Here is a 22,336-nt window from a genome sequence, read left to right on the forward strand (position 1 = left end):
TCAAAGTGAGGGATATATCACTGCAACGAGGGGCAGACTAGCGAACCACTGGATCACATAAAAGTTGTACCGGTGAGTGAACATCAAAAACAAATTGATAGTACTGGGTGTTAGCCGCTGCTATTTGGTAAGGATTCTGCTACACTTGAACAACTGCCCCAGTGAATGCTGCTAGGCGGCAAGAAGAGGAAGGGTGTATAGGACTGTCACCCCCCCTACCTTCTTCCTGGTATACACGAACAGTGGTGTGGCGCAGGGCGTCGCACTCCGGGGTCTGGTCAGGAACAAGTTGACTCAGCAGCGATGGACCGCTGTCAGATGGCGAGGGACCGCCAGGCTAGGACAACAATAAGGCGGAGGCTAGTTGTGCGTGTTACATTTCCGAGGGTCCCACCAGCCAAATGCACTGTCATGACAAAGGTAGCGCAATAGGGGGTTCAGCATCCCAGCACTCCAAACTTTCCAGGACCAATGGTCATGTGAGGAGGTGTGAGATTCGCCAGCTGTATATGATGGAGTGCAGTGCCCGTTAGGATGCCGCAGCTAGGTCGGAGTTAGAAAGGGAGGCGCGCGTGAGGACAGCTTAGGGGAAGCTTCCGCTGACTACTGAGAGAGTTTGGTGGGGATCCGCAGCATGCGCTGGAACAGCTGGCGTTAGCAACTGCGACAATCTTTGGGGGGGGAGTGCTCCCCTCCCCATCAACTTGGCCATTCACTGGGAAGGCAGGACTCACTCTCCTGGGTAGGGCGGCACTGCGGTAAGCAACGTGGTCCTCCTGGGTACAACGAGCAGCAATTTCGTTGAGTATTGTAATGGAGCAATAACTGAGGTGCGCAGTGTTCGCGAACAATTACACTAGTGGTGAGAAGGGCCTTTACTCACCAGGTCGTCAGGTGTGGCTGCGGGACACTCAGACGCTGCCAGGCTGGCATAGCGGGCAACGCACGGGGACTGGACCCAGGGTTTCGCATGGACGCAGTTGTATGTGGGCTACCCCAGGACGAGATGGGAGAGCAGGCGAACAACAGCTCTCATAGGGGACCCCCTCCCATGTCCTGGCTACCCATGCAAGGGGCAAGGACTATTAACCATCGGGAGGAGGGCACTTCTACAGGCTATGCAAAGTGATATAGCGGACTATCAGCAAGAATTGGGGCCATGCGAGCTAGTGTGGTCGGGGATTGTTCCACGTAGGGCAGAGGCACTATTGCAGGCAAGAGTGGAAGGCTATTATTAAAAGGTTGGCGTGCACTGTCCAAAGTCGGGATGGATATGTTTCTCCTTGATAATCGGATGCACGTGAAGCTGCGAGATGGAAGTAGGGAGCTCGGAGGTGGGGGGTTCTGTCATCGACGGTAGCCTCCTCCAGAGCTGTGGTGGAGTTACAGGGCGATCTGGAGGCAGACGGGTACAGTGAGGGTACCTCTGCGGCAGACTGGTACAGTAAGGGTACCTCTGCCTGGCACAGTAAGGGTGCCTGAGCCAAGGACCTGGACCGCAGGAGGTTCCAGAAAACCGCGACGGCGCCCCGTTAGTCCTTCGGGCGTCGGGGTGCCTGAACCGACCAGGGGTGTGCCATACCGCTCCGCCCTGAAAGGGGGGACAGGAGTATAAGATAAGGATCTACAAGGTGCTGCACTGTCCGAGCGTTGACTCACCGTGCTGGCTGGCTAATTAGGCAGGCGGGACAGCGAGGGACTGCCTGCCTTGGATCGCCCGTAAGATAACCCATCAAACGTCATACGCTTGTTGTATGAAAATAAACCTGCAGCAGTTCTTACCCATAAACAATGTGTCCAGTGTAAGCATTATATGGGCAAATGTAATGTGTATGATGTTGGGTGGGAGCGGATGACGGTGTGGTCACTATGCCGCTGCCCGCGTCCCACGCAGGGGGACATCGGCAGGGCAGCCACCTTAGTGGCCACTAGTCACAGCCCCCCCACCCTGTCCAGGGCTCGAAGGAGGCGCGGCGAGCCTCGTCTGCCCCTCCCCGGGGTCTCCATGACGCGCGGCGAGGGGAGGGCTTACCAGTGGGGGCGGGACAGTTACTTAAGCTCCGGCTGCCACCAGCTCTGCCTCTGTTCCTGCTTCTGTTCCTGTCCGCCCGCCTGAGCGCTGCACCCACCCTATCCTCCTACCTAGCGGCTGGACAGCCGGCGCGGATATGTTGAATATTTTAATGTTTTTTCTTGTGTTGCAGGCGGAGTTACAGGGCGATCTGGAGGCAGACGGGTACAGTAAGGGTACCTCTGCGGCAGACTGGTACAGTAAGGATACCTCTGCCTGGCACAGTAAGGGTGCCTGAGCCAAGTACCTGGAGCCGCAGGAGGTTCCGGGAAACCGCGACGGCGCCCCGTTAGTCCTTCGGGCGGTCGGGGGGCCTGACCCGACCAGGTGTGTGCCATACCGCTCCGCCCTGAAAGGGGGGGCGGGAGTATAAGATAGGGATCTACAAGGTGCTGCACTGTCCGAGCGTTGACACACCGTGCTGGCTGGCTCATTAGGCAGGCGGGACAGCGAAGGGCTGCCTGCCTTGGATCGCCCGTAAGATAACCCATCAAACGTCATACGCTTGTTGTATGAAAATAAACCTGCAGCAGTTCTTACCCATAAACAATGTGTCCAGTGTAATCATTATATGGGCAAATGTAATGTGTATGATGTTGGGTGGGAGCGGATGACGGTGTGGTCACTATGTATGCTCCTTGGCTTCACAGACTCAACACTGGCCCCCTGAAATCATTCGGCATGCTGTGGCAAGCCTCATCATAGGCATAAAGAAATTAAGCCATCTAACCTCTACTCCACTGCCTTCCTCTTAATGCCAACATAATCTTCAACACTAAATGCATCATCAACAAGGCCAACAAAAATTGGCACTCATCAGGTATATCAAGGCATATGCAGCAATCAGTGGTGTCTGACAAACTAGCCATCCCTAGTGTATCTTATCCCCCAGCAGGTACTCAACCTGAGGGAAATGAAGAGTTGCGAGAAAAAAAATAACCAGAAAGCACATGTGCCCCATATTTACAAAGGAAGGCTAAACTAAAACCCCTGAATGGCCCCAGCTTTCCTCCAATTCAGCAAAGGTTTAAAAACATTTCTTTAAACAAGCACTACATTGTACCAATTGAAAAGCCACTCACTTCTCAATAGCTCTCTCACCTTTGCAAATCTGTCTGTTATCTTGTATTGTGCTTGTGGTCTAGCCCTGTCCAGTGCTCTGTTGCCCTCTGCTAGCTTCTTGCTCTGCAAATACCCACACACATACATGCATACCTTCGTTACGATCAATGGAGTCATGACATATGTTAATATATTTGAACGTTTTAACATTTTCTACTCTGCTGCACCAGAAAGACATTGGCAAATTTTACACAGAACAGTAGAAGAGTACAGTTACATTTATGATAACACTGATGGATGGGAAACAACCGTTTCAACGCAACTTTTACCACGAACTACCTTTACAACGCATCCTGAAAAAACCCGGTGCGGACCCCTCTATTCCTGCTAATTTCCGCCCCATCTCCCTCCTGCCCTTTTTGGCTAAGGTGCTCGAGCGCCACGTCACCTGCGCCCTGAGCTCCTTTGTGGAGATGCATGGAGCCCTTGCCCCCCGCCAGGCTGGCTTTCGCCCCGCACACTCTACGGAGTCCGTTGTCATCTCGGTCCTGGACAACCTCAGGGAGGGTATGGATACTAACCAACGCCAGGCCCTGGTGCTCCTCGATCTCTCAGCCGCTTTTGACACGGTGGATCATACCATCTTACTGTCCCGTGTCAAGGCGGTGGGGATCGGGGGGTCCGCTCTGGTCTGGCTATCCTCCTTCCTGAGCGACCGCACCCAGGCTGTCCGCCTGGGTGATTTTACAGCGGACCTCCGGAAAGTTCAGTGCGGGGTCCCCCAAGGCTCTTCCCTTTCCCCCCTTTTATTTAATCGTTATATTGCCCCTCTGATCTTTTCTTTGCAACAAATGGAGGTCGCCGTGTTTAACTATGCGGACGATCTCCAGCTTGTTTTTAATCTGTCCTCTTCTCCCTCCTCTGTCCTTAACTTTCAATCTATCATGCTTCACATCCGGGACTGGATGAACCACAACCACTTAAAACTCAACCCCGATAAGACCGAGCTGGTGTTGACGGGTGGTTCATCCAGCCCCTGGTCCCCTCTGTTTTGGCCCCCCTCCCTTGGTCCCTCTCCCGTCCCCTCTACCTCAGTTAAAACCCTTGGTATAAAAATCAATTCTCAACTTTCCCTCCACTCCCAGGTGAGCTCTGTGGTTTCTTCCTCTTTCCTTTCACTGCGTACTATACGCAGGGTGTCCCGTTTTTTTACCTTCACCGCTCTTAAACTTATCATCCTGGCCATGGTGGTGTCCCGCCTGGATTATGGCAACGCCCTATATGCGGGTAATCCCGCATATAGTTTGCGGCGTTTGCAACTGATACAAAACCAGGCGGCCCGCCTGGTCTTCAAACTCCCGAAATTCCATCGTTCTACTCCCCTCTTGAAGTCTCTGCACTGGCTCCCCGTGCGAGCCCGGGTCCAATTTAAGATCGCCTCCATTACCTTCTTGGCTCGCCTCGGCTTAGCTCCAGCGTTCATCTCATCTGAGATTACCCCTTATGTTCCCGGCAGAGAACTACGTTCGTCTTCCCAGTCCCTCCTCACCGTCCCACGCTACCGGAGAAAGAAGTGGGGAGGCTCGAAATTTGCCACCCTTGCCCCGTTCCTCTGGAACTCTCTTCCCCTAGAACTTCGAACCCTTACCCTGTACCCACAATTTCGGAAACATCTCAAGGCCCACCTATTTATGAAGTTCTTTGAATAAATCCCTCGCAGTCTCCCCTGTTTTCCCTGCCCTGGATCTCTGTTAGTTGTAGCGCCAAGAAACCGCTGGTGTATGTGCGCTCTTATAAATAATTTTAAACTCAACTCATTTTTTACAACGCATGATCCTTTACAACGAATGTCTTTACAACGCATGATATTACATCGCAGATGCCTTTACAATGCATGCCATTAGAACGTAAGTATAGGTAAGTATATAATTATAATACCAATTTTATTTAATTAATTTTTTTTAAATAATTAAATCTTAATTATTTAATGTATATTAAAAAAATTATCATTTATAAAAAAAAATAAGTAATTTTATTATTAATAAAAAAAATTACCCCTACACTATCCAGCACTTACCCTACTATTTCACCCCCCTGGATTTAGAATAGTAATTTTTACCCCTACACTATCCTGCACTTACCCTACAATTACACCCCCCTGGAGTTAGAATAGTACTTTTTACCCCTACACTATCCATCACTTACCCTACTATTTCACCCCCCTGGAGTTAGAATAGTAATTTTTACCCCTACACTATCCAGCACTTACCCTACTATTACACTCCCCTGGAGTTAGAATAGTAATTTTTACCCCTACACTATCCAGCACTTACCCTACTATTACACCCCCTGGAGTTAGAATAGTAATTTTTACCCCTACACTATCCAGCACTTACCCTACTATTACACCCCCCTGAAGTTAGAATAGTAATTTTTACCCCTACACTATCCAGCACTTACTCTACTATTACACCCCCCTGGAGTTAGAATAGTAATTGTTACCCCTACACTATCCAGCACTTACCCTACTACTACAACCCACCTGGAGTTAGAATAGTAATTTTTACCCCTACACTATCCAGCACTTACCCTACTATTACTCCCCTATGGAGTTAGAATATTATTTTAAAACACCTACATTTTAAAAAAAAAAGTATATATATGTTTTAAAAAATAAGAAAATTAAAGTAAAATAAAAATTAAATTAAATTAAATTAAATTAATTTTAATTAATTACATTTTTTAATAATATTATATACTTACCTATACTTACGTTGTAATGACATGCATTGTAAAGGCATCTGCGATGTAATATCATGCGTTGTAAAGACATTTGTTGTAAAGGAAACTGCGTTGTAAAAATTGTGTTGTAAAGGTAGGCGTTGTAAAAGTATGCGTCGTAACGTCATACATCCCTGATGGATACATCAACTGGAAGGAGGGTAAATGCTAATTTATGAGTTCGGGTTTATCAGTGATTAGGTATATCGGAGTATATGCTGTGATCAGTGATAACCAGTCCATATGAATGCAATGATTTTGAATGATAAACCTTAGGTGTACATCACATAAATACAGTTTTAAACCTAATAATGTAGGGTTCAGATATGGTAAAAATGCTGCCAGTTTTGATTCGATGATGGAAGCTGTGGGTATGAAGTTGGTATTTGGTTTAGGGCTACTTCCAATGAACACTTCACACAACCAGATCATATGAATACAACATTAAAATTCTGATCGAATTTATTCAAAAACCTTTGAAGAGATTCTGCAAAAAGTTTATGAAAGGTATATATATTTCTTCGTTTTCTTGGACAACATCTGGTGGGTCTAACAGAGCAGTTAAACAAGTTTCAGAATACAGTGCACATATGTACACATGTATACACCTTCAGAAAACACAGATGCGGTTTACCTTATTCCGTTGGAATGGTTTCCCACTCGTTAGAGACTGTTCGAGTTTTCGAGCCCCTGTATCACCTCTCTTGCCGTAGATGGTGAGGTAAACATTTGCGACGGTTTCTGCTCCCCACTGATCTCCAGTATATACGGAGACATGATACTCATTAACTGTAAATTGAAGAGAACAGTGAGTGAAACCATTCAGTTAAATGATATAATAAGTGTATTGAACATTTGAAATATGAGTTGAATAACAGTACAGAGAACAGTTAAAAATTAGAACCTGCTAACCAACTTCATGGCACAGCTGTGCCACCCATACACCAACAGAAAATCCGCCTGAAGCAACAACAGCTGTGAAGACATTTCAAACATAACGGGTTGATTTTAGTCAGATCTCTACCTGCCTTCATAGTCACTTGCACGCATATATATCTTGGATAAGCAATTTAGGGAAATAGGTCTAAAAAAATTAGTTAAGATGCGGATTTTTAGAAAATGCAAATCCACCCTAAAGAACAAGTTACTTACCTTCGGTAACACCGGATCTGGTTCAGACTGTATCTAGCCACAGATTCCTTACCATTGAATTTTCCCAGGCATCAGACTGAATCAGGAAGTTTTTGATGAGAAGTACCCCTGGACGCTGTATGTGTCATCAGCGACGTCCGTACCGAAAGCTGGGTCCGAGGTAGCTATATAGGCACCACCTGGGTGCGCTGTCGTCAGTTACTTTTTATGATTTTCCACGCCAGAAGCGCAGAACCATGAAGAACACTTTCAAGTGGTGGGGATTAACTAGGGCTCTGAAAGGGACCAGCCCTGACCCTAGAAATCTGTCCCCAGAGCAGAGAGGAAGGGTGGGTTGCAGGGTGCTAGATATAGGCTATACCAGATAAGGTATTACCGAAGAAACTTGTTTATCGGATAGAGACTTCGTGCCACAGATTCTTTGCCATACCCAAGCAATACCATCTCTGGTGGTGGGTCTGCTGACCAAACAAGGAAGCCCTGCAGGACTGAACAGCCAAAATTCTCATTCCAACAGAACTGGCTGTCCAGACAGTAATGTTTGGTAACATGTGCAAGGAGGCCCACGTTGCTATCTGGCACATGACCAGGACCAGAAGTCTGCATGCTAGCTCAGTGTTCAGAGCATTTGCTTAGGTGAAATGAGCTCGTAAACCTTCAGGAGGTTGCTTCTTTGCCAATGTATACAGAAGGAGATGATAGACGGAATGCTGAAACTTTTCAGAAACTCGCCCCCAGTCACTTCGCCACCCCAGTTCAGATCCAGCCATATGCAAATCAGTCTTAACCATGTTCCTTATGGGAACAATCCAGCCTGAAATGCCAATCCAGGTCTCTCCTGGACTGGAAACAAGCATCTTAGGACCAGTTTTGGTGTTTCACCCCTCACCAGCCAGGCTAGCTTGAATCTAGTGGCAAAGTGAGCAAAGGACCCAGGTTCGGGCAAACTCTGCCAACTTAGGGTGAACAAAGCAAACACAAGGAGATGATGGATGGAGCACTGAAACTTTTCAGACACTCACCCCCAGTCACAGATCTAAGTTGAATCCATCATCGTTCTTTAGCTCACTTCGCCACCCCAGTTCAGACCCAACCATACGCAAATCAGTCTTGACCCTGTTACTTATAGGAACTGTCCAGCCTGAACTGCCAAGCCAGGTCTTCTGTGGACCAGAAACAAGCATCCTGAGACTGGTTTCAGTGTAACACCCCTCATCAGCCAGGCTACTTGAATCCAGTGGCACAGTGAGCAAGGGACCCATGTCTGGGCATACCCTGCCAACTTAGGGCGAACAAAGGAAACACAAGGAGATAATGGACGGAGTGATGAAACTTTTCAGACACTCACTCCAAGTCACAGATCTGGGTTGAACCCGTCATTGTTTTACCTCACTTCGCCACGGCAGTTCAGACCTACCCATATGCAAATCAGTCTTGACCCTGTTCCTTATGGAAACAGTACAGCCGGAACTGCCAAGCCAGGTCTTCTCTGGACCAGCAACCAGCATCCTGGGACCAGTTTTGGAGTAACACCCCTAATCAGCCAGGCTACCTTGAATCCAGTGACAAAGGGAGCAAGGGACCCAAGTATGGCCATACCCTGCCAACGTAGGTCAAACAAAGCAAACACAAGGAAATGATGGAGGGAGCACTGAAACTTTTCAGACACTCACCTCCAGTCACAAATCTGGGTTGAATCCATCATCGTTCTTTAGCTCACATCACCACCCCAGTTCAGACCCAGCCATATGCAAATCAGCCTTGACCCGGTTCATAAGGGGAACAGTCCAGCCCGAGCTGCTAAGCCAGGTCTTTCCTGGACAGGAAACAAACATCCTGGGACCGATTTTGGGGTAACACTCCTCATCAGTCAGGCTAGCATGAATCCAGTGGCAAAGTGAGCAAGGGACCCATGTCTTTGTATACCCTCCTAATTTAGAGCGAAAAAAGCAAACACAAGGAGATGATGGATGGATCTCTGAAACTTTTCAGACACTCTCCCCCAGTCACAGACCTGGGTTGAATCCCTCATAATTCTTTAGCTCACTTCGCCCCCCAGTTTATACCCAGCCATATGCAAATCAGTCTTGACCCTTCTCCACATGGGAACAGTCCAGCCCAAATTGCCAGGCCCGGTCCTCCCTGGACCGGAAACAAGCATTCTGGGACTGGTTTCGGGGTATCACCCCTCATCAGCCAGACTAGCTTGAATCCAGTGACACAGCGAGAAAGGGACCCACGTCTGGGTTTTCCCTTGGCCACTTAGGGTGGATGTCAAGGCCTGCATCTCATTCACTCTATGGGCAGGTCTAATTGCCACAAGGGAGGCTGTTTTGAGTGTGAGGCGCCTGAGAGGACAATTGTGGAGAAGCTCGATAGGAGCAAACATAAACATTTTTAGAACCAAATTAAGACCCCACTGAGGCATAATGAATGGTGAAGGAGAAAAGAGGTGAACTAGACCTTTCAAGACCTATATACAATAGGGACCTTAAACAAGGAGGGTTGGTCAGGCAGCCGCACAAAGGCAGACAGATATCCCTTAAGAGTGCCCAGAGCAGAGCCCTGCTGGGCAAGGGAAAGAATAAAGAGCAAGACTTCAAAAAAGTGAACAGAAAGAGGATCAATGAATTTTTCGGCACACAATGTCACAAATTTCTTCCAATGCCGGGCATATACCATCTTGGTGGAGGGACGCCAAAATGACATTACAGACTTTGGAAGAAATGTCGAAAACTGTCAACTGCAACCGCTCAATCTCCATGCAATAAAGCGGAGAGTGGACAGGTGCGGGTGGAGGACCCTCCCCTGCTGCTGCAGCAGAAAATCCTCCCAAAGGGGAAGCCTGATTGGATGATCGATTGCCATGCTCAGTAGTCCTGGATACCACACTCTCCGTGACCAGTCTGGAGCCACAAGGATGACTTGGGCACAGTCGTTCCTGATTTTCTTGAGAATTCTGTGCAGGAGTGGTATGGGCAGAAAGGAGTACAGGAGGCCTGAGCTCCACTCAAGAGAAAAAGTGTCTCTGACCGAGACCTGTCTTGAAAACTGCAGCACGCAAAACACATTTCACATTCTCGACAGAAGCGAATAGATCTAACCAAGCCTCTACCCACTGCTAAAAAAACCTTGCCCCACCTCCACGTGGAGATGCCATTTGTCATCAGTATCTTAGCCTGAATATCCTGGACTCGCTGCTTGGGAGGATACACCTGAAACTGCACTGTGCGAGTGAGGTGTAACTTTGGCACGTTGATTGTGAGCCCAAGCGAGTGCAGAGGTTCACCATAGTCTGGGGGTGGGAAAAAACAGCCTGCGGCAAGCCCACCCTCAACAGCCAGTCGTTGAGATAGGGGAAGACTGACACCCTTGATTTCCACAGATGAGCTGCAATTACCCCCATCACCTTGGCGAACACCCGGGAGTAATTGGTAAGTCCAAAGGAGAGCATGGTGACCTGAAGTGCTTGTAGACTACCGTAAACCGCAGATAGTGCCGTAGGACTGGAATGTGACATTAGGTGTCCCGTAAGTCCAACGCTACCATCCAGTCTCCTGGGTCCAGGGCAGACAAGACCTGAGCCAAAGTAAGCATTTTCAATTTCTTCTTTTGAGGAAGAAGTTGAGGATCCATAGATCTAGAAGAGGATGAAGGCTTTTGATCCAATTTGGAAACCAGAAAATAGCATAAATAACAACCACAGCCTACTTCTGGGCCCGTAATCCTCTCCATGGCTCCCTTGGCCAAGTGAACCATGACTTTGGCGTCGAGGAAGGTTAGATGATCCTCAGTCAGCCGGTTGTGAGATGGTGCCATGGAAAAAGGGGTAGTCTAGAAGAGGAGGGAGTAGCCTCTTCGGACAATCTGGCAAACCCACCAGTCCGATGTTATGGACTGCCAGTGGGGTAGGTGATGGCAGATCTTGTAGGCAATTGGATGCCCATGGTAGTAAAGGGGCAGATTAGGAAGGATTGCAATCTGGAGCTACCAGCCAGGTGGTGGGCAGACCAGATTGTTGGCTACCTGACCCACAAGGTCTGTGGGTGCTACATCCTCAGCCAGGCAGAGGCTTAGGAAAATGCGTGGCTTGGTGACTGGGACGAAAATGGCGGTGTTGGAAGCCCCATCCATCGCCACGAAAGGAGTGAAATGCAAAATGGCAGTGACACAGGACTGCAGAGAGGCAAAAGGATTTGGCTGTAGTCAATGAGTCCTTGAAGCACCCCAGTGCAGAATTTGCCTTGTCTCCAAAGAGATGGGTGCCATTGAAGGGCATGTCCATTAGGGAAGCTTGGACACCTGCCGAAACGCCAGTTGTTCTCAAACAGGCAGGGTGCCTCAGGGCTACCGCTGATGAAACCGCTCTGCCCACTGAGTCAGTTGTGTTGAGTTCACAGCAGATTGTGAACTTTGCTGCATCTCTCGGAACCTGTGACAGCACTTGTACAACCATGTCCCACACAGTGTGGGAGTAATGGCCCAAGAGGCATGTGGTGTAAACAGACTACAATGCTATACTGGAGGAAGAGTCCAGACTCTTGTATTCCCTGTCTGGGAAAGAGGTTAGGAAAGTGCCTTGGGAGGTCGAGTTTTAGACCACCAAGCTCTCTGGGGTAGGGTGTTGGGTGAGGACAGTTGGGCCCCCTGGGGCAGCGCAGTGGCAGTGGGTGATCGTTCTATTCACTAGTCCCTGTGTTGGGTTTGGACCTTGTTAATCTTAACTGCCTCTGAGGGCAAATTAAAGTTAAGGACCTCAGCTGCCCTCCACGCCACCATTGCGTAGGAAACTCCCTCTTCTGTAGCCACGGTAAGGGGAGAAAGCATACCAGTATCTGGAGAAGTATCCAGTCCAGCGGCTTCACCCAGTTCCTCTCACAAGTTAATATTAGGGTTCTCTTCATGTATTTGTAGTTGTAGAGTGTGACATTCATCCCAAGGGACATCACAGCTCTAGGATAAGCAGAAACCAGTTGGGGGATTGTGACAAATGACATAAAGCATCTGGTCTAGAGCAGTAATTCATGGACATCAAAACTTGAGTCCTGAGAAAAACCACATCTTCAGATGATTTCTGAATCTCACATGATCCTCAGTGAGTCGAGCTCTAGCAGGAATTTGATCCAGTGGGTGTCTGCGAAAAAAGAAAAGCAGCGACCACCAGCTCTAAATTTTTTTACGCGTATGGTTTTGGCTAGTGTGTGGTTGCCCGACCTAAGGTCATGCGCGGGGACATAAAAATCCAATTTATCCTTTAGAATTTTAGGGCTGAGTTTATGTAACACTCTATGTGCACAGCATAGTATTTTAAACTTGGCTCTCTGTCTCATCGGCAGTAAATTAAGTTCTTTCAAGCAGGCCAAAGCTGAGCTATACTTGGTCTTGTTGCAAACCAGTTTGGCTGCAGCATTCTGGAGACAGGAAAAAAGGTAGCCGGCCATGCCAACGTAAAGCGCATTCCCATAGTCCAGATTGCTGGTCAGCAGGGCTTGTGTAATAGTTTTCCTCCAATTCAGAGGGATCCTGAGTAGTTTTAGTATGACAAAATATTTGCCACACAGAGCTAGGACCTGATTTGCATGTTTAGCAAATTATCTACCCGGGATCCCAGATTTTTTACAATGCGTTTAGGCACAAGAGCAGTGCCCACTGACTGGAGCCCCATGTTGAGTCCCAGATTGAAAGTGTGTTACCAAAGAGCAGTATCTCTGATTTGTCAGCATTTAGTTTCAGACAATGGGCCGACATCCATTCAGCGGTTTCTGAAAGGCAGTTGTTCATGTGGCTGGTAATCTTCAGGGTCCAGAGACCATTTCCATTGTTCCTCAAGTCTTCACCCATGTGAATAGGACTCAGGCTACGATCTATGAAGCAAAATTCCTTCTGGTGTTGATGAGGTGTCAGGCAGCGCCACTCCGGCTCTGTAGCAGAGTTGAGGATCACTATGGGTACAGTGGTGCCAGTGACGCCAGGGGTATTGGCACTGGGATCGGCGTGAGGGAAAGTCTAGATGGTGCGACTGTCACCAGTCAGGATCGAGGAATGGATTCAATGGGGCCCACAGGAGCTGGGGCCAGAGCCGCTGCCACAGAATCAGAAGGGGTCTCCTCCACAGGGCCTGAAGGCATGTCAGAGAGGTTGCACCACTCAAATATGAGGTGCATGGCTTCATAAGCCTCTTTAAGCTGGGCACTTTCACAGTAAGATGTCATGCTGGACACCCTGCGCCCCCTTGAGCAGGGCCTGACATTATGATACTTCATGCCCTGGGGTGGTTACTCTGACTACATTACTATTTGAACAATTATTATTGGTTTGCATTCAGTTCCAGAGATCTCATGAAAAAGCAACATGAGTAGATCCTAACCCTAAATCTGAATTCCTCTCCTACAGCTGGTCCCGGTAGGGTAGGCCCAGAGGAACTTCCAGATTTCTGGGTTCCCTACTCTCAAAGAATTTCCATAGCCATAGGCTCCACCAGTTTACAAAAAGAAGTCTATAAAATCTACTATTCCAAGGGATCTACTGTAGTAGCAAGCCCCTCTCCAACAGCTTTAATCGCCCTGTTTACAACATTGACCACAGAGACCAGTTGAAGCAGCAACTGGCGTCCCGTTGAACTGTGTACAGTACTCCATTCGTCACTTGCGATTGGTTCCTAGTACCTTCATTAATTGTTGAGTCCCAGATTGAAAGTGTGTTACCAAAGAGCAGTATCTCTGATTTGTCAGCATTTAGTTTCAGACAATGGGCCGACATCCATTCAGCGGTTAATGAAAGGCAGTTGTTCATGTGGCTGGTAATCTTCAGGGTCCAGAGACCATTTCCATTGTTCCTCAAGTCTTCACCCATGTGAATAGGACTCAGGCTCCGATCTATGAAGCAAAATTCCTTCTGGTGTTGATGAGGTGTCAGGCAGCGCCACTCCGGCTCTGTAGCAGAGTTGAGGATCACTATGGGTACAGTGGTGCCAGTGACGCCAGGGGTATTGGCACTGGGATCGGCGTGAGGGAAAGTCTAGATGGTGCGACTGTCACCAGTCAGGATCGAGGAATGGATTCAATGGGGCCCACAGGAGCTGGGGCCAGAGCCGCTGCCACAGAATCAGAAGGGGTCTCCTCCACAGGGCCTGAAGGCATGTCAGAGAGGTTGCACCACTCAAATATGAGGTGCATGGCTTCATAAGCCTCTTTAAGCTGGGCACTGTCACAGTAAGATGTCATGCTGGACACCCTGCGCTCCCTTGAGCAGGGCCTGACATGATAATACTTCATGCTCTTGGGTGGTTACTCTGACTACATTACTATTTGAACAATTATTATTGGTTTGCATTCAGTTCCAGAGATCTCATGAAAAAGCAACATGAGTAGATCCTAACCCTAAATCTGAATTCCTCTCCTACAGCTGGTCCCGGTAGGGTAGGCCCAGAGGAACTTCCAGATTTCTGGGTTCCCTACTCTCAAAGAATTTCCATAGCCATAGGCTCCACCAGTTTACAAAAAGAAGTCTATAAAATCTACTATTCCAAGGGATCTACTGTAGTAGCAAGCCCCTCTCCAACAGCTTTAATCGCCCTGTTTACAACATTGACCACAGAGACCAGTTGAAGCAGCAACTGGCGTCCCGTTGAACTGTGTACAGTACTCCATTTGTCACTTGCGATTGGTTCCTAGTACCTTCATTAATTGACCACTCAAATCTTGACTTTGGAACTGTTCTTTTAGATGCTGCAATCAAAATGCTTTGGTGGCCCGGAAATCAAATTCACTTTTTTTGCGGTTGGTTGTTTGACCTTTTAAACCCTTTTTTTGTGGTTTGCTAAATTTTTGGCAGATTCTCTGCTGCCTACATTGAAAAGTAGTACACTGGCCTTTATTGATACCATGGTCCCTCATGTAGCATATTAATGTTATACGCACTGGAACCCCTGTGGTTCTGGGTGGACTCTCAGAAGGACCTACGTCATATGCGAGAGGCGTCAGGGTGTGGTTAGTGTTGAGCATAAGATAATGAGCAGTGCATGAATGTATGCTGAGGAATAAAAAAAGTATTTCACTGCAACTCCTGTGTGGTGATCTTTATTTGAATGCTCCCGGACTGAAAAGACGCTACATCTGGCAACGAGGATTTGAAATGTGCCCCAAAGAAAACAAGGCTCCTCTCCCTGACAGTTTGCAATGATACGGCAAACTGCTTGTGCATGCTACTTGTGCCTCAAATCGATGCAAAGCAGCCTGCGACTGGTACGCGTGGAGTCAAGGACCTGGTCCAGCCTATACACAGTCAAAGAAGAAAGTGATGATCCTGCAGGTGAGCACATTCAAAACGCTGCGCTGCACCATGAAAACGGAGCAAATTACTCAAACAAAGCAGATAGACAATAGCAGCAACAGCCATGTACGAGAAACAGAGAGTTTACTCACTGTCAGAGACAAGTGAAGCATTTTACGACCTCAGATCAGTCATGGTGAACCAAGTACAGGTGGCAGGGTACAGCAAAAGCTGTCTGAACAGCATGTGCTCTCAATGGTAGAAAAGGAACACCTAATACAATGCAGCCATGTTCCTGAAGCCACCATCGCTGTTTGACTCTTTTAAGAAGCAGATGATGCATGGTGAGCTGAATGGATCGAAACATTCAGTGACTTCATAGATGCACTAGAAGAAGAAGATGAAAAGAAGATTCTCAAATACTTGAAGAACCTTGCTGGTGATGGAGTGAAAGAAGTGGCAAAGAAAATATCACAGACTGATGCAAAAGCATACCAAAAGGTAAAAGAAACGGAGGCGAAGTTCAACGCAGTGCTGCATGTCGACTATGAAAGGTACATCTTCAGTCAAGCAAGTCAACAGATTGGTGAAACAATGAACACGTTTGTTGAAGGTCTCACTAAACGAATTAAACATTGCAATTTAGGTGATTACACTGACAAAGAAGCCATGTGCCTCAGAGTCATTGATGGATGCCTTTAGATTTGTTAACAAGGTGCATGTTGAGTGAAACACACATCTTGGAGGAAATGCTGATGGTTGCCAGAGTGGAGAACTAGCAGGCAGACAAGCTACTGACATGGAATCAGGAACTACAGATAATGAATCAGTGCTGACTGTGAAAATCAAGCATAAGCAAATCAAGATTCATGTAACTCAACATCGTGAAAGGTATCAGAATTATGTTTCCAGTGTGGATTTTCATTTCTCTATGAAGGTGAATGCCCAACCATTGGGCAGGTCTGAAAAGATTGTGGAAAAAGAATTCACTTCATGACTGTGTGCCAAGCTAGAGAAAAATCAAGTGTGTAATGGTGGAAAGAAAATATGGACAAGAGAACTTTCCAAAAACATTCTCGCCACGGCCATAAACCAAACAGCAAGATCAGGTACGACAAGTAGAAACCAGGCAAAATCAATAATCGTCAAGCTAATGAAATAAAGGCTCCTCAATGGCACTATCAAGTGCCAGTGAAGAATATGCATGTACCCTGATGATGACTGTCAAAGGATGGTGTAAGAACAGTCACACAACAGACAGCTTACCAAGTAAAGTGACACAATTCATTTAAACACAGTCCTAAATTTACATTGAAAGTGAGCAATCAACCAATAACTTTCATCATAGACTGTGGTGCATCAATTAACATCATGCCAGTGGAGAAGTTTAACAGCCTATCCTATGTGCCTCGCCTTGCTCCGTTAGACACAAGGGTGTATACCTGGGCCACTTCTGAGCCATTGCAAAGCTAAGGGTTGTCCACAGTGACAATGCAACACAAAAAGACATTAGGTTGAGCCACCATTCATGTTCTACAGGGGACTTCATCAGGGCCTGCTTCCCCAACCTTCCCACGACTGCTGACATGGGGTTGATATCTTTCAACTACAACCTCAGGCGTCAGTCTGAGATCACAAGCTGTTTCCCGTTGTTGTTCCAAGGCCTAGGCAAGTTTAAAAAATGAAGGTACAGCTGCATATGAAGGAAGACATTCTCCTGTTGCTCAACGACACTGTAGAACTGCTTTTCATCTACAAGAAGCTGTAGAGAGTTAGAAACACACCTAAAAATGGCATCATCGAGTACTCCACAGGCCCCACACCATGGGTTTTCGCCCAGAGTAGTAGTACCAAAAACGGATAGTACCAGAGCAGTGTGTATTTGCGTTGATATGTGCCAAGCAAATAAAGTCATTGAGAGGGAAAGACACCCTGGTCTGCACATAAGCAGACATGATTATGCTGTTGAACAGAGCCAAAGTATTTTCCTGTCATTGACCTGAATAAAGGATACCATCAACTCGAGTTGCAAGAGAACTACGAGCACATTACTACGTTTTTGACTCATGTTGGTTCATTCAGATATAACAGACTGAGTTTTTTATTTTATTTATTTTATCTTAAGAGTTTTATATAGTGCTGGCAAGACCCGAGGGTTTCAGAGGGCTTTACAGCAATTTCACAACAGTTATCAATAATCACAGTACAGTAGGAATACAATTTTGAAAGTCTAGTTGTTATCATTCAGTAATAATACAATTATGAATTGCTGAGATGAGCCTCATTGAGTAGATCTTGCAAGAGAGGTGTATATAACTAGGTGGTTTTTCCATGGTGCAATGTGTTGGTTATTTTGCGGAGGGCTAAAGGTGTCGGTTTAGGAGAAATTCTTTTAGTTGTCTCAAAGGTCATGACAGAAAGATTAGTTTTGATGTGTACAGTGAGAGAGTTCCAGATTTTGGAGGCGTGAGCGAGAAAGGGCTTTTTGTTTATGACTTTTGGGGAGGATGTGAAGAAGTGTGTTGGAACTTCTTAGCTTTCTCATTTGGCTGTTTGGCTTGCTTTTGTGAGTTTGGCTGCGAGGTAAGCTGGTTTACCTGTGTGCAGGGCTTTCTATGTGAGACAGGCAGTTTTGAAGCAGCAGCATATTGGTGCCACTTTAGATTTTTCAGTGCAGGTGAGATGTGATCATGTGTCTTTGTTCCGGTGACCATTCTTGCTGCTGCAGTAAAGGTGGCTCTCATGGGGGCTAAGTGTGCTTTCGCTACTCCTGTGGGTGTGAAAGTTCCGTATCTAGTCTGGACAGAAAAAGTGCTTGTGTGGTGTTTTTTTGGTCATTTGGAGGGTGGAAGGGCTTGATTTTGTTCAGGAGTTTAAAGCTATAAAAAGCACCCTTCGCAGTAGACCTTATGTGAGAGCTTATGTTTAGACTTGAGTCTAGAGAGTTTAGGAGCTGCAGAGCTTTTTAGGATGTCATTCGCCGAGTCATCCAGACTGTTCCACAAGCTTTCAATTACGGTTATTTTTTTGGGGAGAACACAAGAGGAACATGAGAAATCCCATAACCAATTATGCCAATTACATTTTGATGTCGGTCTCACTCTGAATGCTGCAAAGTGTGAGTCCCACAAAACCAAACTCAAAACTTTTGGGCACATATTCTCTGATGGGGGAATGATTCCAGACCCAGACAAGGTGCAGGCACTATCATTCACTGGCCCCCACACCTCCAAATGTTACCATGCAGTGATCCTTTCTAGCCAGTTATTACTCACATACATTTGCAAACTTGCTACAGTGAGTGCCCCATTAAAAGACCTAACAAAACAAAATGTGCCATTTCATTGGTCTTCAGAATGCAAGGCAGGAGTCTCAAAGACACTAAAAATGCAATTGAGAATGCAAGTGAAATGGCCTACTTCAACCCCAAGTTACATACTGAAACAATGGTTGAGGCAAGCCCAGTGGGGCTAGGTGCAATCCTTGCTGAACACAATTGCCATCCGAATGCTCAGAGACACATTGTGGCCTATGCCAGTAGGAGCCTGTTTGAGACAGGACGTGCCTTCTCATAGCCTCAAAAGGGTGAGTCTGCCTGTGATGTGGACCTAAAACATTTTCAGGTATTCCTCTATGGAAAATGATGCACTGTCATCACAGATCACCAGGCATTACCCGTAATCTTTAGGACTCCGAAGACTTAGATTCCTCCTTGCATCGAGAGGTGGATAGTTGAGATTATGAGTTTGTGCACAAACTGGGATAGATCAAAACCCAGCAGATTACTTTTCACGAGTGCTGCTATTACGTCACAGTTAAAAATCTAAGATAGCTGAAGTATAGCTCAATTTTATCGAGAGATCTAGCACACCAGTGGCTCTATCAGTGGAACAAATCATTGCTGCTATCACTGCTGATAAAGACATGTTCATCATGAAAGAACTTACTACGCAATCATGGAGGAGAAGTACCCGGCCTCTTGCCAATGATGTTGGATTCCAAAAGTAATAAACTGTGTGGGACGAGTTAGCAGTTACACAAGAGGGCGTCATATTGAGAGGCTTGAGAAATGTCATACCCAAAAATTAAAGACAGACGGTCATCGAGCTGGCCTAGGTAGGACATTGTGGTATGGTAGCCACCAAAAAAGGCCTACGAGACCATGTGTGGTTCCCTGGACTAGATGTGCGAGCTGAGAAGGAGTTGAAAATGTGCCACATTTGAAATTGCTTGTCTCCTAAGGTGACAGATAACCCCGTGACAATTTCTGACCATCCAATTTATGCCTGGGAGAGAGTTGCAGTTAACTTTTTTGGACCTTTAGGAAATGAACACTCTCAGCGCAGAAAGTGTGCTCAGCGTTTGCCCTTGCTCTTAGTAAGGCTTTCCCTGGCTTAGACATTCAGCACCTCATGGACTAGGAGGTGAACACTCTGAGCACCTATAAGAACTTTACTCTTATTACAAATTTTCTTTGGATTACTGAATAACCACGGAGTGCAGCGACTATCGCTGTCATTGCTAGATTTCCGCTGGTCCTCGCCGCTTTGCACTCATAGAACATCATGTCATATGTAGACATTGCTAATCTAACTAGTAATAAGGCGGATACATTTGAGGGGATTATTTCACGCTTTTCAAGCTATGGAGTATTAGCATTTCGCCAAACATTTTGTAAAGAGTGTATACTTTACCTGGATTAATTACTATCATATGAAGAAATATGACAGACAATGCAACTACCCTTTAAATGATTTAAGGAAGGTGTAATATACGAATAAAAGTATATTCTCAACCCACGTTACTTTTGGATTACTTACCTACGCGCTCTCAGCGCAGAAAGTGTGCTCAGCGTTTGCCACATCTCATGGTAGTCATTGATGAATATTTACATTTTCCTTCGGTAGAAGACCTGTTTTCGTCAACCCATGACAAGGTCATAGAACAACTTGATGACATCTTTGTTACGTGGGTCAGTCCCCAAATCTCAAATCTGACAATGGCCCACTCTTCAACAGCAAACAGTTCAAAGAGTTTCTTGACAGCCTCAATGTCAAACATCAAGGGAGTACACCTCTCTGGTCCCAAGCCAATGGTGTAGTTGAATGATTCATGGGCACCCTCAAGAGAATAATCCAGCAAGCGTCCCTGAAAGGAACTGAGCTTAACTAAACTAACCCTGGGCGCAAGACTACGCTCCACCCATGGAGTGTACATAGTGTTGCCTACTTTGCATTTTGCAAAGTAGGCGTAGTAGGCAACACTACACACGCTCCATGGATGGAGCGAAGTTGCCCGCCACCCGCCTCCCTCCCGCCCTCTTCTACATACATAATTTTAAGTAACGAGTGTAATAAAAGTACATAAAAGCACTTACCTGGTCTGCGGCGCCCCGGGGCTCCCTCTTCTATTTTGCGCCGACTTCTCCCATCGAAATGCGCATGCACGGCTGAAATGCCCATGCGCAGGCAGCCGCGCATGCGCATTTCGATGGGAGAAGTCGGCGCAAAATAGAAGAGGGAGCCCCGGGACGCCGCGGACCAGGTAAGTGCTTTTATGTACTTTTATTGTACTCGTTTCTTAAAATTATAAATGTAGAAGAGGGCGGGAGGGAGGCGGGTGGTGCGTAGTCGGGCTACGCGAAGCGCGTGAGCGGGCGTAGCCTCATGCCCACTTCACGTAGCTTTGCGTAGCCCCACTACGCATACTACGCCCAAGGTTAAACTAAACCATGTGCCAGGCTTGCCGGGCCTATCGATCGACTCTTCACTCGACAACTGGTGAGAGTCCAGACACTTTGCTACTTGGGAAAGCCATCAGAACAAAACTACCTGAATGGACCTCAGATCGATTCGTGAATAATGACCAAGTTGAGACACAGACGTGGCTCAGAAAAGATAAAAGAAAGCATATGCCGATCAGCGTTGCATTGCCCAGGAGACAGTTTTTGACAAAGGAGACTGGTTAAAGAGAAACTAAGATGGAAAAAGGGCACTCCTTTGGCTGCTCATCCTCAACAGGTTGTGGCATGCAAAGGACATATGATAACAGCACATCGTCCCAGACAATCAATCACCTGGAACACGTCACATTTCAAACACTTGCTGCAACACTTTTTGAATCCTGAAACCATGCATGAGGCAGCTTTGCAGCAAGCGCTGCTCCAGCATCTGAGTCTATGCCACTCACGTCCGATCAGGGTGGACCTCGACCACCTTGGATCACCTGCTACAGCTGATAAGTGCATTCACCTCGCCGACTAATTGAAGAAATGTGATTTTCGTTATGTCCACCACCTTTTTTTTAACAAAGGGGGAGATGTAACATATCGATGTCATACACAGTGGGACTCTTGTGGTCTGGGGTAGACTCTGAACCGGAATTACATCATATGTGGGAAGGTGACAAGATGTGGTTAGTGCTGAGTATGAGATATTGCATAGTGTGTAATTATATGTTGAGGAATGAAGAAGTGTTTAACAGCAGCTCCCATGTGGTGAAATTTATCTGCATGCTCCTGGACTGGGGAAGACGTTACACCTCAGAAATCAGATCTAAGGGCAGATGTAACATACAATACCTGACACAATGTAAGATTCCATCTACCACTTATTCCAGTGAATAATGGGTAAAAACAATGTGTATTAAAAGAACTTAGACCTGAAGATTTCAGCGGACAAATGGGAACAAACAAATCTGTAGCCAAGTGATAATGTTGTACATAGAGGTCCAAAGATTTTAAACTGGAGCGCCTTACCAAGCACACCCTATTAAAACTGTTTTTAATTGCAAAATGTGCTGGAACTTTCAGGGGTTTTCAGATCCATATAGAAGAGACCTAGATTTTCTATACATAATAAAAGACCCATTATTTTTTAAAGCACTATCATATGGTGTAACTTCTTGACAAAACATCTATTAGATCCCTTGTACTTTGAAGCTGTTGCCTCAGTTAGCTCATTTGCAAATTGCTGATCTCAAGTAGCCATCTATTGCCAC

The 22,336-nt window shown here is 46.6% G+C and overlaps 1 protein-coding gene across 1 annotated transcript in view; it reads right to left on the minus strand.

Moving 5' to 3' along the window:
* Positions 1–22,336, minus strand: part of RP1 (RP1 axonemal microtubule associated) — a 1,491,030-nt gene that overhangs the window by 96,232 nt on the left and 1,372,462 nt on the right. The window contains exon 36 of the mRNA XM_078686181.1: positions 6,549–6,703. Coding sequence (XP_078542307.1) covers positions 6,549–6,703 — 155 coding nt within the window. The remainder of the gene's footprint in view (positions 1–6,548; positions 6,704–22,336) is intronic.

This window comes from Lissotriton helveticus, chromosome 4_1 (genome assembly GCF_964261635.1).
Source record: "Lissotriton helveticus chromosome 4_1, aLisHel1.1, whole genome shotgun sequence".
NCBI lineage: Eukaryota > Metazoa > Chordata > Amphibia > Caudata > Salamandridae > Lissotriton > Lissotriton helveticus.